At 35.5% G+C, this 12,380-nt stretch overlaps 1 protein-coding gene across 15 annotated transcripts in view; it reads right to left on the bottom strand.

Annotated features, from left to right (window-relative positions):
- Positions 1–12,380, bottom strand: part of LOC138319423 (MAP/microtubule affinity-regulating kinase 3-like) — a 75,756-nt gene that overhangs the window by 45,713 nt on the left and 17,663 nt on the right. For all 15 annotated transcript variants that reach the window (XM_069262574.1, XM_069262573.1, XM_069262571.1 and 12 more), the window contains exons 4-6: positions 11,244–11,292; positions 10,477–10,542; positions 6,408–6,478 (exon numbers count right to left, since the gene is read on the bottom strand). In XM_069262574.1, coding sequence (XP_069118675.1) covers positions 6,408–6,478; positions 10,477–10,542; positions 11,244–11,292 — 186 coding nt within the window. The remainder of the gene's footprint in view (positions 1–6,407; positions 6,479–10,476; positions 10,543–11,243; positions 11,293–12,380) is intronic.

Genomic DNA, 12,380 nt, shown 5'->3' with positions numbered 1-12,380 from the left:
TTACGTACATTTGCCCTGGCAAAATGATCATACCATCGTGATTAAATTTCAAAGGGCTGATCACTTGCTGTGTTGTTTTCAATGTTTTGACACATGTATATGAATTCGAAAATGGCGGCTAGTGATGATGAAGCCATGCGTTAACTGGGCCTAAATATGTTTTGAGAATTCTTCCGGTATTGTTGATCAATGCGGCAAACTATCTTGATAATATTTCATAAAATAATGCACATTCAAGCAGCAATGAAACAACTAACACATATTTTTTGTATTTATACATACGAAACTTGAGGTAATCATTGCACGCCGACTTTGCATGCTTCGATACCTCACTCAACGAAACGCTTGACGCGCACATATCTGGTGTAGTCAAAAGAGTCTGGTTAAACGAGACTACCCATGTATGACGGTTGTTGTAAGGAAGCATGGTTTCTCCAACCGATCGCGAACTAAGGTACGTTACGTTAATAAATAAACATATTTGAAAGCGCAAATCCTTTAATTAGATGTTTGAGTCAGGGATGATACTAAAGTAATAATCTACTGCTGCTGATGCAAATCGTATCAGCGTGGAATACCTTTGCAGATTCATGCATAAAACAACAAGCCATGCGGTAACGTTAATCTGTCCTATACTGATTTCTAGTAAAAACGAAGTATCTTGAAATATATATCTGCGAATTTCGCGGAAAATACATTGCAGAATTGAAGAATATTCTATTAATTTTTAGAATTTCCCAGATATTTTATTCGAATAACCTGAGGTCATGTAAAAGTTTATTCAAATACACAGAGTTGAAAAATGAAGATAAAGAAGGGGAAAAAATAACCGAAATATTCGAATAACCGCACGTTATTCGATTAAGTGGAGTCCTTTGTACTACTCAACCATGACCAGTCAGGTGTAAAATGTTAAACTACTCAACTATGACCAGTCAGGTGTAAAATGTTAAACTACTCAACTATGACCAGTCAGGTGTAAAATGTTAAACTACTCAACTATGACCAGTCAGGTGTAAAATGTTAAACTACTCAACTATGACCAGTCAGGTGTAAAATGTTAAACTACTCAACTATGACCAGTGACTTATAGAACCAGCTCCTCAACATTATTCTGTTATAGTAATTAATAGATCACATCAGTTTTAATACAGAGTCAGAGTATATACCATGTGTTATATCAAAAATTGTTGGCTACATAAGTGCTATAAGTCTATGTGTAGTACTTAAATATATATATATAGTTGTAGAACACCTGAGTAGAACTTCCAACACAAGTATTGTTTACCCTATGTGGCTTACAGACACATTCAATACTATGAAGTTATTTTTATTTTGAGGTTGGACCTAAGAAACAATATACATGTGTAGTAGCAAATGTCCATTAGCTTTCTACATGTGGTGTACAATAGACTTAACATGTCTAATTCAAGTTTAAGTGGTGACACAACAATCTACAGTAGTATACAGGTAAGGCCTAGGTTACTTAATCTGTTTAGTAGTATATCAAGTGTTCATGGTTCAATCCCTCTCACTATATTCTACTGGAACTTGCCACCACCTGTCATCAGGCAGTGTTTACCGCAGTTAAATTAACTTAATATTACAGTGAAATCCTAATACCACCATCACCCATATACACCAGATATTGAATTCACTGTAAAGAAGATTTAATGTTGCACCTTCATCACAAAATATCTTCATATGTTGGTTTGAGAAATACATAAATCCTACCTCTGACAACTAAATTCTATCACAGATAATTAACAACCTCTGACACCTAAACTCTATCAAAGATAATTAACAACCTCTGACACCTAAACTCTATCACAGATAATTAACAACCTCTGACACCTAAACTCTATCAAAGATAATTAACAACCTCTGACACCTAAACTCTATTACAGATAATTAGCAACCTCTGCCACCTAAACTCTATCACAGATAATTAACAACCTCTGACACCTAAACTCTATCACAGATAATTAACAACCTCTGACACCTAAACTCTATTACAGATAATTAACAACCTCTGACACATAAACTCTATCACAGATAATTAACAACCTCTGCCACCTAAACTCTATCAACAACCTCTGCCACCTAAACTCTATCACAGATAATTAACAACCTCTAACACCTAAACTCTATCACAGATAATTAACAACCTCTGACACCTAAACTCTATCACAGATAATTAACAACCTCTGCCACCTAAACTCTATCAACAACCTCTGCCACCTAAACTCTATCACAGATAATTAACAACCTCTAACACCTAAACTCTATCACAGATAATTAACAACCTCTGACACCTAAACTCTATCACAGATAATTAACAACCTCTGACACCTAAACTCTATCACAGATAATTAACAACCTCTGACACCTAAACTCTATCACAGATAATTAACAACCTCTGCCACCTAAACTCTATCACAGATAATTAACAACCTCTGCCACCTAAACTCTATCACAGATAATTAACAACCTCTGACACCTAAACTCTATCACAGATAATTAACAACCTCTGACACCTAAACTCTATCACAGATAATTAACAACCTCTGACACCTAAACTCTATCACAGATAATTAACAACCTCTGCCACCTAAACTCTATCACAGATAATTAACAACCTCTGACACCTAAACTCTATCACAGATAATTAACAACCTCTGACACCTAAACTCTATCACAGATAATTAACAACCTCTGCCACCTAAACTCTATCACAGATAATTAACAACCTCTGACACCTAAACTCTATCACAGATAATTAACAACCTCTGCCACCTAAACTCTATCACAGATAATTAACAACCTCTAAACTCTATCACAGATAATTAACAACCTCTGACACCTAAACTCTATCACAGATAATTAACAACCTCTCACACCTAAACTCTATCACAGATAATTAACAACCTCTGCCACCTAAACTCTATCACAGATAATTAACAACCTCTGCCACCTAAACTCTATCAACAACCTCTGCCACCTAAACTCTATCACAGATAATTAACAACCTCTGACACCTAAACTCTATCACAGATAATTAACAACCTCTGACACCTAAACTCTATCACAGATAATTAACAACCTCTGACACCTAAACTCTATCACAGATATATACAACCTCTGCACCTAAACTCTATCACAGATAATTAACAACCTCTGCCACCTAAACTCTATCACAATAATAACAACCTCTGCACCTAAACTCTATCACAGATAATTAACAACCTCTGACACCTAAACTCTATCACAGATAATTAACAACCTCTGACACCTAAACTCTATCACACAAGATAATTAACAACCTCTGACACCTAAACTCTATCACAGATAATTAACAACCTCTGACACCTAAACTCTATCACAGATAATTAACAACCTCTGCCACCTAAACAATTTCACAGATTATTAACAACCTCTGCCACCTAAACTCTATCACAGATAATTAACAACCTCTGACACCTAAACTCTATCACAGATAATTAACAACCTCTGCCACCTAAACTCTTTCACAGATAATTAACAACCTCTGCCACCTAAACTCTATCACAGATAATTAACAACCTCTGACACCTAAACTATATTACAGATAATTAACAACCTCTGACACCTAAACTCTATTACAGATAATTAACAACCTCTCACACCTAAACTCTATCACAGATAATTAACAACCTCTGACACCTAAACTCTATCACAGATAATTAACAACCTCTGCCACCTAAACTCTATCACAGATAATTAACAACCTCTGCCACCTAAACTCTATTACAGATAATTAACAACCTCTGCCACCTAAACTCTATTACAGATAATTAACAACCTCTCACACCTAAACTCTATCACAGATAATTAACAACCTCTGCCACCTAAACTCTTTCACAGATAATTAACAACCTCTGACACCTAAACTCTATTACAGATAATTAACAACCTCACACACCTAAACTCTATCACAGATAATTAACAACCTCTGCCACCTAAACTCTATTACAGATAATTAACAATAATTAACAACCTCTGCCACCTAAACTCTATCACAGATAATTAACAACCTCTCACACCTAAACTCTATTACAGATAATTAGCAACCTCTGCCACCTAAACTCTATCACAGATAATTAACAACCTCTGACACCTAAACTCTATCACAGATAATTAACAACCTCTGACACCTAAACTCTATTACAGATAATTAGCAACCTCTGACACCTAAACTCTATCACAGATAATTAACAACCTCTGCCACCTAAACTCTTTCGCAGATAATTAACAACCTCTGACACCTAAACACTATTACAGATAATTAACAACCTCTCACACCTAAACTCTATCACAGATAATTAACAACCTCTGCCACCTAAACTCTATCACAGATAATTAACAACCTCTCACACCTAAACTCTTTATTTGTCACAAAAGATTGGGCAGGTTCTGCTCCAGTATACTTACTGCAATAATCAGCCTAATTATAGGTAAAACCTGAGCAAGTACACTTACTGCTGTAATCAGCCTACTTCTAGGTAAAACCTGAGGCAGTACATTTACTGCTGTAATCAGCCTACTTCTAGGTACAGCCTGAGGCAGTACAGTTACTGCTGTAATCAGCCTACTCCTAGGTAAAACCTGAGGCATAACAGTTACTGGTGTAATCAGGTTATTCCAAGTAAAGCCTGAGGCAGTACAGTTACTGCAATAATCAGCCTAATTCTAGGTAAAACCTGAGGCAATACACTTACTGCTGTAATCAGCCTACTTCTAGGTACAACCTGAGGCAGTACAGTTACTGCTGTAATCAGCCTACTCCTAGGTAAAACCTGAGGCATTACAGTTACTGCTGTAATCAGCCTACTTCTAAGTAAAGCCTGAAGCAGTACAGTTACTGCAATAATCAGCCTAATTCTAAGTAAAGCCTGAGGCAGTACAGTTACTGCTGTAATCAACCTACTTCCAGGTAAAACCTGAGGCAGTACAGTTACTGCTGTAATCAGCCTACTCCTAGGTAAAACCTGAGGCATTACAGTTACTGCTGTAATCAGCCTACTTCTAAGTAAAGCCTGAGGCAGTACAGTTACTGCAATAATCAGCCTAATTCTAAGTAAAGCCTGAGGCAGTACAGTTACTGCTGTAATCAACCTACTTCCAGGTAAAACCTGAGGCAATACACTTACTGCTGTAATCAGCCTACTTCTAGGTAAAACCTGAGCAAGTACACTTACTGCTGTAATCAGCCTACTTCTAGGTAAAACCTGAGGCAATACACTTACTGCTGTAATCAGCCTACTTCTAGGTAAAACCTGAGCAAGTACACTTACTGCTGTAATCAGCCTACTTCTAGGTAAAACCTGAGGCAGTACAGTTACTGCTGTAATCAGCCTACTTCTAGGTAAAACCTGAGGCAGTACAGTTACTGCTGTAATCAGCCTACATCTAGGTAAAACCTGAGGCAATACACTTACTGCTGTAATCAGCGTACTTCTAGGTAAAACCTGAGGCAGTACAGTTACTGCTGTAATCAGCCTAATTCTAAGTAAAGCCTGAGGCAGTACAGTTACTGCTGTAATCAACCTACTTCCAGGTAAAACCTGAGGCAATACACTTACTGCTGTAATCAGCGTACTTCTAGGTAAAACCTGAGGCAGTACAGTTACTGCTGTAATCAGCCTCCTACTGGTGTTTACCAATTGTCCAACATACAACACAAACACTACACTGGTTCATTTAAGAGAGAATTATCATATATCAGTCATAATTAATTGATATCTATGGTATTATTCCTTAGTTTTTACCACCTATGATAGCCTTCATGCACTAGGTTATGTGACATGTATGTCGACTTCATACTTAGCAATCGGTTAATATTCATTGTTGTTATGAGGTTCAACTCAAATTATGATAAATATGCTAATCAATAGATACCAAGAATCATGAAGAAAGACACTTAAGTCTATTCTAAATAATCTCATAAGTTCAATCTCTACTTTAAAACGAGATTACAAAATATTTGCTGCTGGTGTAAATGGCATCTACATAGGAAAAGTGTAGATACTTCACTGACGACCATGGATACACTTGTAACCAAGGTATTCAGTTTGTATAATGACATGGAGTGACAATATCTCTCCTGGAGCAGATCCTACCTACAAAGTGTTGGATAAATACAGCTGACCGATAAGTCACTCGTGCCACTGTCCTCAGATCACAAACATCTTACTATATACATATGACATTCACACCTTCCGTTTTGTGGAATTATCTGTGTATACATGTTTGAAATGTTGCATCAATTATTCATATTCAGCTGAGATGGAACAGGAAATAGGAATAGCATTGCCTTCTACTCTAAAGTTTTGAGAGAAAAATAAACAATGGGCTGCTCACAAACTCACCTGTCTAAACTTGGCACGTGCTTCCTTTTCTTTCATTCTACCATGTGCAACTAAATAATCAAACACCTCACCTGAAAAGTGAAAAAAAGACTTGTTTTATTGTAAAGCATAAACAAGAGGCCCAGAGGGCCTGTATCGCTCACCTGGTTTGTAATGCCAAGTAATGTTCTGAATATAAGTTCATTGTTTCTTTTCTGAAGGGATTTGAATATTTACCTCTAATTCCCCTATTGGGCCCCACTCTTTCTGCTCCAGAGGGTCAAAGCCAAAATTTATACGAATTCTGTTAACCTCAAGGATGTTTCTGGCCAAATTTGGTTACAATCCATGCAGAACTCTAGGACAAGTAGCGATTTTTAGGATTTACCTCTATTTCCCCTATTGGGCCCCGCCCCTCCTGCCCCCAGGGGGGTCAGAGCCAAAATTTATACAAGTTTTGTTTCCCTTCCCCAAAGGATGTTTGTGGCCAAATTTGGTAACAATCAATGCAGAACTCTAGGACAAGTAGCGATTTATAGAATTTACCTCTATTTCCCCTATTGGGCCCACCCCTCCAACCCCTGGGGGGTCAGAGCCAAAATTTATACAAGTTCTATTCCTCTTCTCCCAAGGATGTTTCTGGCCAAATTTAGTTGCAATCCATCCAGAACTCTAGGAAAAGTAGCGATTTTTAGGATTTACCTCTATTACCCCTTTTGGGCCCCGCCCCTCCTGCCCCAGGGGGGTTAGGGTCACCATTTATGCAAAACCTGATCCTCTTCCCCTAAGGAAGGTCTGGCCAAATTTGGTTGCAATCCATGCATAACTCTAGGACAAGTAGCGATTCATAGGATTTACCTCTATTACCCCCATTGGGCCCCGCCCCTCCTGCCCCAGGGGGGTCAGGGTCACCATTTATGCAAAATCTGATCCCCTTATCTTAGAGAATTAAATCCCAAAGCTACAAGTTATAGAAGTACCAAAATCTACAACAGTTATAAAGTACCCAAATCTACAACTGTTATAGAGGTACCCAAATCTTCAACTGTTATAGAAGTACCCAAATCTACAACAGTTATAGAAGTACTCAAATCTACAACAGTTATAGAAGTACCCAAATCTACAACATTTATAGAAGTACCCAAATCTACAAGTTATCGAAGTACCCAAATCTACAACAGTTATAGAAGTACCCAAATCTACAACAGTTATTGAAGTACCCAAATTTACAACAGTTATAGAAGTACCCAAATCTACAAGTTATAGAAATTCCCAAATCTACAACAGTTAAAGAAGTACCCAAATCTACAAGTTATAGAAGTACTCAAATCTACAAGTTATAGAAGTACCCAAATCTACAACAGTTATAGAAGTACCCAAATCTACAAGTTATAGAAGTACTCAAATCTACAAGTTATAGAAGTACCCAAATCTACAACAGTTATAAAGTACCCAAATCTACAACTGTTATAGAAGTACCCAAATCTACAACAGTTATAGAGGTACCCAAATCTACAACAGTTATAGAAGTACACAAATCTACAAATTATAGAAGTATCCAAATCTACAACTGTTATAGAAATACCCAAATCTACAACAGTTATAGAAGTACTCAAATCTACAAGTTATAGAAGTACCCAAATCTACAACAGTTACCAAAGTACCCAAATCTACAACTGTTATAGAAGTACCCAAATCTACAACAGTTATAGAAGTACCCAAATCTACAACTGTTATAGAAATACCCAAATCTACAACTGTTATAGAAATACCCAAATCTACAACAGTTATAGAAGTACCCAAATCTACAACAGTTATAGAAGTACCCAATTCTACAACTGTTATAGAAGTACGCAAATCTACAACTGTTATAGAAATACCCAAATCTACAACTGTTATAGAAGTACCCAAATCTACAACTGTTATAGAAATACCCAAATCTACAACAGTTATAGAAGTATCCAAATCTACAAGTTATAGAAGTACGCAAATCTACAATAGTTATAGAAGTACCCAAATCTACAACAGTTATAGAAGTACCCAAATCTACAAGTTATAGAAGTACCCAAATCTACAACTGTTATAGAAGTACCCAAATCTACAATAGTTATAGAAGTACCCAAATCTACAACAGTTATTGAAGTACCCAAATCTACAACAGTTATAGAAGTACCCAAATTTCCAACAGTTATAGAAGTACCCAAATCTACAACAGTTATAGAAGTACCCAAATCTACACCTGTTATAGAAGTACCCAAATCTACAACAGTTATCGAAGTACCCAAATCTACAACAGTTATAGAAGTACCCAAATCTACAAGTTATAGAAGTACCCAAATCTAAAATAGTTATAGAAGTACCCAAATCTACAACAGTTATAGAAGTACCCAAATCTACAACAGTTATAGAAGTACCCAAATCTACAACAGTTATAGAAGTACCCAAATCTACAACAGTTATAGAAATACCCAAATCTACAACTGTTACAGAAATACCCAAATCTACAACAGTTATAGAAGTACCCAAATCTACAATAGTTATAGAAGTACCCAAATCTACAACAGTTATTGAAGTACCCAAATCTACAACAGTTATAGAAGTACCCAAATTTCCAACAGTTATAGAAGTACCCAAATCTACAACTGTTATAGAAGTACCCAAATCTACAACAGTTATGGAAGTACCCAAATCTACAATAGTTATAGAAGTACCCAAATCTACAACAGTTATAGAAGTACCCAAATCTACAATAGTTATAGAAGTACCCAAATCTACAACAGTTATTGAAGTACCCAAATCTACAACAGTTATAGAAGTACCCAAATCTACAACAGTTATAGAAGTACCCAAATCTACAACTGTTATAGAAGTACCCAAATCTACAATAGTTATAGAAGTACCCAAATCTACAATAGTTATAGAAGTACCCAAATCTACAACAGTTATAGAAGTACCCAAATCTACAACAGTTATAGAAGTACCCAAATCTACAACTGTTATAGAAGTACCCAAATCTACAACAGTTATTGAAGTACCCAAATCTACAACAGTTATAGAAGTACCCAAATTTACAACAGTTATAGAAGTACCCAAATCTACAACTGTTATAGAAGTACCCAAATCTACAACAGTTATAGAAGTACCCAAATCTACAACAGTTATAGAAGTACCCAAATCTACAACAGTTATAGAAGTACCCAAATCTACAACAGTTATAGAAGTACCCAAATCTACAACAGTTATAGAAGTACCAAATCTACAAAGTTATAGAAGTACCCAAATCTACAAGTTATAGAAGTACCCAAATCTACAACAGTTATAGAAGTACCCAAATCTACAACACATTATAGAGGTACCCAAATCTACAACAGTTATAGAAGTACCCAAATCTACAAGTTATAGAAGTACCCAAATCTACAACAGTTATAGAAGTACCCAAATCTATAAGTTATAGAAGTACTTAAATCTACAAGTTATAGAAGTACCCAAATCTACAACTGTTATAGAAGTACCCAAATCTACAACTGTTATAGAAGGACCCAAATCTTCAACTGTTATAGAAGTACCCAAATCTACAACAGTTATAGAAGTACCCAAATCTACAACAGTTATAGAAGTACCCAAATCTACAATAGTTATAGAAGTACCCAAATCTACAACAGTTATAGAAGTACCCAAATCTACAATAGTTATAGAAGTACCCAAATCTACAACAGTTATAGAAGTACCCAAATCTACAACAGTTATAGAAATACCCAAATCTACAACAGTTATAGAAGCCACTGAACAGCAATACAAGTAGTACAGAAGGTAGTTTGACCTTTTCTTACCGAGCTGTACAGAACTACTGACCTTTATTTTGAGTCATACAACAACACTACAAACTAATCAGACCTCATTCAATAATACAGAAGCTGGAAAGGTCCTAGTGTGGCCGACACTGCACCAATAGATATCACCCCACTTCTCTATTACATTAGCTCTGTTACTGCACTACAGTACTTCATATAAAAAGCACCCTCACCTATTGTTTCTGGTCAAACTAATGCACATATAAAATCAGAAAGTAGACTATGCTAGTTTGTCTTACCTCCACTAGCATATTCCATCACTAAATATAGCGTCTTTTCTGTTTCTATCACTTCAAATAATTTCACTGTAAAATAAAGAATAAACAAAATTTATATCAATTGCACAAAAATTTAACTTCATCAGTTTAAAAATTTGAATTTGTCAGAAAAACTTATCTAATGTTATTTTATCACCATTAAACTGTCAATTATATAATTATAAAATCCCTATGTTATAACTATTAACTTGTTGTAAGTGTGTTCATTATTAACCTGTTTCACTGTATATATGATTAAGTTTTATTAGAAACAGTGGTATATATATGATAAAGATCTATTTCTGTGCTAATTTTCAATTTTGACACTGTAGACAAGACCAGACTGCCTTTCTCTGGCAGACATTGAGGATCTATAGCTGTTAAATTTACCACTTGCTGGTAAAAGTTTAACACTAATGCCTTTTTCTGTTGATTCAATGCACAGTAGGTAAAGATAAGTAAGAGATCTAGAAAACAGATGGCATTGTATGTTTCCACACTAAACAAACTCTCAGACAGTCAGGCAGTCTACATGGAAACAGGAATAATGGACAAATGAGTTTCCCTTTCAAATCTAATTACATCCTACAGGTGGTTACACAACCATCCACACAACCTTATTCAGTCTCATGTATCTTTTTTTATCATTTAAATTAGAGAAAAGTCTTCTGCTTGATCAAAAGTAGATCTTGTGATGTAAATCACTGGTATCAGTAAATATATAGGTTCCATAATAAGAGATTAATTACCTATATTAGGGTGATCCAGTAGCTTCATTATTCTTACTTCCCGGAATAACTGAAAAGATAGAAAACATTTGTTGTTATTTATACAATTTTGTAGAGATAACCAGATGTTTACCATCACATTAGATACAGTGAACCCTTAATAATCCAGATACCACTAATACAGAAAATATCAGAGTATAGATTTGATTACTGAGTAAGTAAACAGAATCTGTCAGTCTGCAAAATTCCGTATCTGGATGCTTTGGGCTAGGGACACGAGGACATTGTATTCTGATTATTGGGGGTCCACACAGCACAGATATTCCTTATTCGCCGCAATTAGCGTCCCTCCCCCTGTAAGCGCCCCTCCCTTTTTTTGGAGAAGAATTGAAGTTATATAAATGCCCCATCCCATGTTTTACAACAAGTGATGCTTCTATCAGCATTGTGTCCCATATTACATGAATTTGTGAGTATTTTACATGTGAACCACAGCATTATAATGTGTTACATGAACTTGTGAGTATTTTACATGTGAACCACAGCATTATAATGTGTTACATGAACTTGTGAGTATTTTACATGTGAACCACAGCATTATAATGTATTACATGAACTTGTGAGTATTTTACATGTGAACCACAGCATTATAATGTATTACATGAACTTGTGAGTATTTTACATGTGAACCACAGCATTATAATGTATTACATGAACTTGTGAGTATTTTACATGTGAACCACAGCATTATAATGTATTACATGAACTTGTGAGTATTTTACATGTGAACCACAGCATTATAATGTATTACATGAACTTGTGAGTATTTTACATGTGAACCACAGCATTATAATGTATTACATGAACTTGTGAGTATTTTACATGTGAACCACAGCATTATAATGTATTACATGAACTTGTGAGTATTTTACATGTGAACCACAGCATTATAATGTATTACATGAACTTGTGAGTATTTTACATGTGAACCACAGCATTATAATGTATTACATGAACTTGTGAGTATTTTACATGTGAACCACAGCATTATAATGTGTCTCGAAGGATAAAGTCATTATAGGCTATATCTACGTCTGCATGTTTGACATTCTATATGTTGATAATTGTGGTAGTCCAAATACACCTATACTAGATACA

The sequence above is a fragment of the Argopecten irradians genome, chromosome 3 (assembly GCF_041381155.1).
Source record: "Argopecten irradians isolate NY chromosome 3, Ai_NY, whole genome shotgun sequence".
Classification (NCBI taxonomy): Eukaryota; Metazoa; Mollusca; class Bivalvia; order Pectinida; family Pectinidae; genus Argopecten; species Argopecten irradians.
The sequence above is the reverse complement of the archived record's forward strand: the minus strand, read 5'-3'. Positions and strand labels throughout refer to the sequence as shown.